This window comes from Penaeus vannamei, chromosome 20, assembly GCF_042767895.1.
Source record: "Penaeus vannamei isolate JL-2024 chromosome 20, ASM4276789v1, whole genome shotgun sequence".
Classification (NCBI taxonomy): domain Eukaryota; kingdom Metazoa; phylum Arthropoda; class Malacostraca; order Decapoda; family Penaeidae; genus Penaeus; species Penaeus vannamei.
In genome coordinates, this window is record NC_091568.1 from 3,097,386 (window position 1) to 3,104,885 (window position 7,500).

General features: G+C 31.3%; 1 protein-coding gene across 4 annotated transcripts in view; it reads right to left on the reverse strand.

Annotated features, from left to right (window-relative positions):
* LOC113828243 (DNA-dependent metalloprotease SPRTN) overlaps nucleotides 1-7,500 on the reverse strand; it is a 13,212-nt gene that overhangs the window by 4,968 nt on the left and 744 nt on the right. The window contains exons 1-3 of one of the 4 annotated variants that reach the window (XM_070134695.1): nucleotides 2,354-2,634; nucleotides 1,979-2,142; nucleotides 40-244 (exon numbers count right to left, since the gene is read on the reverse strand). In XM_070134695.1, the coding sequence (XP_069990796.1) occupies nucleotides 40-244; nucleotides 1,979-2,142; nucleotides 2,354-2,514 (530 nt within the window). In that variant the 5' untranslated portion in view covers nucleotides 2,515-2,634. Of the gene's footprint in view, nucleotides 1-39; nucleotides 245-1,978; nucleotides 2,151-2,353; nucleotides 2,635-7,500 lie in introns of those variants that run through there. The other 3 variants (XM_027381177.2, XM_027381178.2, XM_027381179.2) reach the window with 3 other exon arrangements.

Genomic DNA, 7,500 nt, shown 5'->3' on the forward strand with positions numbered 1-7,500 from the left:
GAATAACATCAACAACAATAACAAAAAAGCACTACTTACAAGGTCATTCTAGGGCTCCACTTCACCTCCACTTGATACAGACGACCCCAAAAGAACTGCTTGTCAAATGTGAGAAAGAGCGTGTGGAGGTCAGGGTTAGGGTCAATTAACTCCCAGGACGGGTCAATCAGGGACACGGACAGCTTCTCTTGAGGAGGTTCATCTAGGTTCCCAAAACTCTTACGGTTTGTTTTACTGCTTGAACCTGGGGAGGGTAAAGGTATTTGGAAATATGATGTCAATAAATATGTAAGAATGTATGTATGTATGTATTCATGTATGTATGTATGTATGTACACACACACACACACACACACACACACACACACACACACACACACACACACACACACACACACACACACACACACACACACACACACACACACACACACACACATTTCAGCAAAGTTGAAGCTCTACTATGCCCCCAGGTTATGGTACCACTAACTTTGTGATTGATATATTAGGGCATATCTTTAGTATGATATAATTATTTTTCCCTCTTCTGAAAGGATATCCTTCGAAATTAGTATTCTGTCTTTCTTCTTTTTTGGAATATATATAAAAAATTCCTGCAAAATGCTGCATACTCTTGAAAATAACAATGCCCTTCTGCTACAAACTGGATGTGCTTAGACTGCTTGTACTAAGAGACAATAAATATGGAGACTACATATAAATCCACACACATATATGTAGGTAATTGTTGGCGATACTGACGCACCCTCCCAGACACTAAAAAATTGATGTTCTCTGCAGGAAATCCTATTATTTCATCGATTCTTGGCATTGCTTATTCTGGGAATGAATCGTTGAGGAGATCAAGTACCATTTCTCCATCGACGATCTTGATTTGATAGTCCGATAGTAGGGGAGGGCATGAAGTATATCAGGGAAATCACAGAGTAAAACAAGCTTAAATAAGAAGAATAAAGAAAAAAGTGCATAAAATCAGCACAAAAAATGTTTCACATTGGTCAGTGAAATTCTACAGACATGCCTGCCATATTTGAAATTCTAGACCGCCAAGGAATAAAAAAAAAAAACTCTACAGGAATCCAACATGTTTTAGTAAAATCTACAGGAATTCACCCCACCCCCCAAAAAAAAACATACTGACCAATAAATGAACCTAATCTAGCCATTTAAGTAGTGACAAGGCATGCCCTTCGGGCACTGCCAGAGGGGAGGGTTGATAGGGGATGGTGGCCCCCAACACTCCCTAGGGAAACATTCTCTTCACCCTGGTATGTAAGGCAAGATAGAGCTATATTCAAACTGTAAAAGAATAAATCATATACCCTTATATCTGGGAACATCAAACTTTAATTCGCTTCTTTCTACAGTCTGGACTGCTTAGATTTTAATCCTTTTTTTTCAGAATTTGGGGCACTTGATGGTTACTAAAGTCTATTTCTTCTTCAATGCCACTGTATACTCTTAAGAATTGCCCAGAATCAACGCAACACTAGAAAGGTGACATTTCTCACAGGCCACCTGTCACAAAATGGCCGCTTTGAACTGTCAAACCTCGCATCTGGCAAATGAAAGTCTGAAACTCACGATGTGCTGATAATTCTAAATAATTTTATAGATAAATCTTAAAATATGTAAATTAAGTATAATGAGATTAATAAAAGATTTTAAAAACATGAATTAACAGCAGACTGATAATTAGCCAAATATAATTTTGACAAGCATGTAGTACATATGAACAACTTAAGATATTGCAGTAATGAGTTATGTGTTGTACTATTCCTGGCAAGGTAAACAAGATGAGTGACTTAAAATCTGAGCAGTGACGTCCATGGTATATTTTAGTTATTCAGCCGTGAACATGAGGCCACTGCAGCTTAAACCATATCCTATTCTCATATGTCTAACAGTACTTATGGCTTTGGATTAATTGTACATACACAAACACTAAATTGGTTACCTGAGATGCTGGAGTTCACTTCTGATAAAGATTTCAAATGAGCTGCTTCTTGACTCTGGATGCTTTCTCTAAGCTCTTCCTCAAACTGGGCTTGAAGCTGGAGTGCCAGGGTAAGGTCAATTTCTGCACTGGCATCCATCATTTCCTGGTCAGGTTTCCATGTCCTGGAGAACTGAACAGATGTACATGATTATTTTCCTTATTGTTAATATCAATCATATCCTATTCACTAATAAAAAATAAACTTGTTGCAATATGTTTTAGCATAATGATTTCCACCCATCAACACACCCTAATAATTTGGAACAATATGCAGAACAAGGTTGTGCCTGAGTTGGGCGATAAAACTACATAATTTGATGGACAGATACAAACCAAGACAATTTTCTTCTATGGCAATATTTGTGTAAATGCACCAGAAAGGTACAATAACACGAAATGTAAAACACTACAGTCACTATTGTCGTCCATTTAAGCAATACGATTTTTCCTTTAGAACTGGAATACAGGAGAGAACAAGGTACAAGTTTCAACATGGAAAAACAAATCTATAGCACAAATCCTGTTTTATCTTGTACCACTAGCTAATACTTCTTCATTTCGCTGTATATACTTATCACAGTTTAGTATGCCTATTTATCAAATGCAATTCAAGGTTAATTACAACAAAGTTTAAAAGCCTTTTCCAGGATTACTTCTTCTTCTTCTTTCTTCTTTTATAGGGTTTTAGACTTTTGCATAGTCTATATCCCCTGGATCTTTTTTCTTTTCTATTCTTTCTTTTATATGATCTCTGTTAGTTTGGTTTTTCTTAAAAAGATTTTGGTGTGTCTAAGAGTATAAAACTTTTCTGTTGGGGAGAGATCTGCACCTGTGAATAATAAGTTTATGTTAGGGTTGATTACTTTGATTTTTCTTAAGGCTTCTTTCAATTTTGTTCTGCTGGAGTGGAATCTTGGACAGTGTAGGATTAAGTGTTCTATATCTTCTTCTTGATTATGACACCATCTACAGTAAGGGTCATTTGTTATTTTCATTCTATGTAGGTGTTTATTTAGTCTTGTGTGCTTAGTTATTATTCTAGTTATGCAGACATCTAATTTTCTATTTTTGGATCTTAACCATGGCTGCGGTTCTGTGTTCTGCAATAGATAATTCTTTGTGTTAAGAATTGTATTTAACTGAGTTTTCCAGTTTCTCTGTTTTTTTTTTTTCATCTGTTTTATCTGTTTTTTTGTGTCTTCATGTATGGTTATGGGATATCTTATTTTGTGTGCTTTTTTAGCTGCTTGATCTACTATTTCATTTCCCTTTATGTTTTTATGTGAAGGTATCCACTGTAACATTATTATTTGATTTTGATTTACCATTGTATATATCAATTCTTGTATTTCAAAAGTCATACTTTTAGAATTCTTAGGTTTCGGGTTTGATATTAGTTGAAGTGCAGATTTAGAATCTGTAAATAGTACTGATTTTGATAATTTGTTATTTTGTATGTATTTTAGCCCTTGTTTTATTGCAAAGAGTTCTGCTTCTATTATTTCTGTATTGTTTGGTAGTTTCCATATTGTTGTTATATTGTTATCTTGTATGTATATTGCTGCTGATGTGGAATCGTTGTTTATTTTCGAGCCATCTGTGAATAATTTTTTATAATTTCGATATCGTGTGTTTTCTAACATTATATATTGTGCTCTTATTATTTGTTCTGGGATATTTTTTGTTTGCTCATCTAAGAATTTTGTTTCTATATTTTTTGTAATATCAAACCAAGGTGGAATAGGGGTTATGTTTGACATTGTTTTTATCTTTATTTTCACTTGCAATTCTTTGTTTGTTTCTATTATTCTATGGATTAAGTTATTTTTATCCTTTTGAGGGTTATATTCTTTTATATTTTCTGTTAACATTTTTTTTATTTGTGTATTTTCTTTTTTTTCTAGTATTTTTAACATTTGGGTGAATTCTTTTTCTTTTAGTTTATTTTTGATCGACATTTTATTTGTTAGGGCATAGAGTGCATTTATTGGAGTGGTCTTTAAACATCCAGTGGCTATTCTCAAAGCTCCATTTTGAATTGTTTCAATTTTTTTTATTTCTGTGTCATTTGCTGTTCCATAAATTGTTATACCATATTCTATTTTTGGTTTTATGTAGATATCATAGAATTTTATCATTGTCTCTCTGTTTGCTCCCCATGTTGTTGTTGATAATTTTTTCATTATGTTTATTCTATTTGTACATCTAATTTTCAAGTTATTAATATGGTTTTTCCACTTTAGTTTTGGTGCGTCGAATTCGAGTCCTAGGATTGTATGTTTATTTGTGAATTTTAGTTCTTCATTATTTATTTTTATTATTGGTATTTGTCTTATTCTTTTTTTTGTAAAGCACATTACTTTGCTTTTTGTTAAATTTAATTTAAGCTCCCAGTCGTTAGCCCATTTTACTATTTTATTTAATCCTACTTCTAGATTGATTTTTGCTTCTTCTAGATTTTCATTTATTGTTATTATATTTATGTCATCTGCATATATTATTTTGTTGGTTTTTACTGTTAGATTTAGATCTGACATCATTATGTTGAATAGTAATGGACTTAATGGAGATCCTTGTGGAAGTCCTTTACTTATTCCTCCTTCCTCGGATTTTTGGTTTCCTATTATTATTTGGTAGGATCTATTATTTAAAAAATTAGATATCCATCTGAGAGGAGTACCCGTTATACCTAGTTTAGCTGCTTTTATTATTATTGCATCGTGGTTTACTTTGTCAAAAGCTTTTTCTAAATCCAGAGATGCTATTAGGGCATATTTTTTCTCTTTATAAGCTTTTTTAATATGAAAATCGATTATTTGTAATGTATCTATTGTTGAGCTATTGGGTCTGAAACCTGTTATGTCTTGATTTAGTTTGTTATTTTTTTCAAGCCACCATATTAGTCTATTGTTGATTATGCTTTCCAGCATTTTCCCTATACATGAGATTCTGCTTATGAATCTATATGATTTTTTATTTGCTGGATCTTTATCCGGTTTTAATATTGGATTTACAAGTGATTTCTTGAATTCTATAGGATATTCTCCTTTTATCCACAACTGATTATAGATGTTTAAAATTTTTTCCAGTAGGTTATTTGGGATATTTTTATAAAATTCATAAGGGATACTGTCTGGGCCACAAGCTTTATTATTTTTTGTCTTTTTTATTACAGAAATTAATTCTTTTAATGTTATCTCCTTTTTTAAACCGTTCGTACTTGGCAATTCTATTAAACTTTTAAATTCTGATTTTGTTATTAAGCATTTTGTTTTTGTGTTTATTATACTTTGGAATTCTTCTTTTAAGAGTTTTAATTTCTTTTTTGTTTCTTGTATTGGCTGATCATTATCTATTAGCGGGTAATTATTTATTCTATTACTGCCTGAAAGTTTCTTAATAAAATTCCATATTTTTTTGGTTGGAGTTCTAAAATCTAATGAGTGGCAGAAATTTGACCAACTTGTTCTTTTTTCCTTTTCTATTGTATCTCTTGCTATTATTTGAAGTTTTTTGTATTCTATTCTGTTTTTTTCATTAGGATTTTTTCTCCATTTATTGAATGATTTGTTTCTTTGTTTTATTACTTCTTTACATTTTTTATTCCACCATGGTTTTGTTGGTTTATTTTTACTATTATCATTATTTAATCTGAAATGTTTCATCCCTATGTTTTTTATTATTTCTGTTATTTCGTTCAGTGATTTTATATTGTCCACATCTATTTTTTGAATTTCTTCTTTAAATTTTATCCATCCTTCTTCATTGAATTTCCATTTTTCCTCTTTAACTATTGTTTCTCTATTGTGATTAATGTCTCTTATTATGATTGGAAGGTGATCGCTTCCTCCATATATTTTTGCTTCTACTTCTAATTTACTCAGTTCTGGGTTGCCCAGAACTAGGTCTATTGTAGACCCTTTACCTGTTTTCGGATCTATTCTAGTAATTTGTCCTTTTGGAGTTAACATCAGTATGTTATTTTGATTTATTAAATTAAACAAGTTTATTCCAGTGATATTTGTTATATTTTGGTTTGTTTTTGAATTCCATAGCGGATGATGGGCATTAAAATCTCCTATTATGAGTTTTGGTTTTTCTATTTGGTTTATGTAGTGTTCCATATCTTTTTGATTTACTTTGTTACATGGGTTGTATATTAAAAGTAAGTGTAGCCATCCTCTTTTATAGCTAATCTTTATAGCTAATGTTTCGATGTTTTTATTTTGTAATTCATTTAGATTAATCTTCTTGTATTGTATATCATTTTTTATACAAATTGCTAAGCCGCCTCCCCTTTGTTCTATTCTATCATTTCTTATGATATCATAATCTTTTATATCAAATTTGTCATTATTTGTAAGCCAAGTTTCGCAAATTGCGAATATCTCCGGGTTTTCTGTTTGAATTAGATATTCTATATCTATTTTTTTGTTTATTACAGATCTAGCGTTCCATAGTATTGTTTTAGTCATTAAACCAAACTGATATTTGTTTTAATATTGGAGCAACTTCAGTTATTATCTCTGTTATTATTTCAATTATTGTTTTGTCTGATTTGAATTTTTCGGTTATATTAGTTATTAATTTGAAAATTCCTTTTGTTATTTCAACAAATGAAGGTTTTTCTTCTTTGTTTTTTTGTTCTTCTTCTTCTTCTTTCTTCTTCTTTTCTTTTATTGTTGGGGTTTTGTTTAGTGGTGTTGGTAGAGACCATGTTATGGGGGATTCTGTGAGTTTCTTGTCTTTTATGTTTTGTTCCTTTGTGTGTGTTTGTTCTTTTGTTTTTTCTTGACTGTTTTTTTGTTTTGATTTTGTTGATTGAGTTGGAGTATTTTCTACTCTGTTTGTGTTATTTTTTTGTTTTGTGGGTGTTTTTTGTGCTGGTGTTATGTTATTTGTTTGTGTTAGTATTTTAGCATATGTTTGTGTTATGTTTGGGTTTGTTTGTTGTATAGTGTTTGTGTTATCATCTGTTTGTTGTTTGTAATCTGTTTCTGAGTTGTGTATTTCTGCTGTGGTAATTATTATGTTTTTTTGTATTGGTTGATTCTGTTTTTGTGTTGTTGGGTTTAAGTGATGGAAAAGTTTTTTTACTTCTAAGTTATTTGGTGTTGTGTTTTTTTTGTTTATTTCTTGGGCTTTTTGATGAATTGGGCAAGTTTTATCGTATGCTGTGTGGTTACCTTTACAGAAAAAGCAATGAGGTGGATTTTTGCAATCTTTATATTTGTGATCTTGTTGGCTGCATTTACTACATCTTATTTTGTTTTTGCATGATATCAACCCATGGCCATACATTAGACACTTAAAACATTTGGATATTGGGAATGTGTATTGATATACTTTATAACTTATATGACCTATTGTTAATTTGTTAGGTAATGGACCTCTGAATGTTATTTTCAGGGATTTAGTAGGTATCCATTTATTTTCTCCTGATATTTTACTTGGTTTATGAATCCTTGTTATATCTTTTA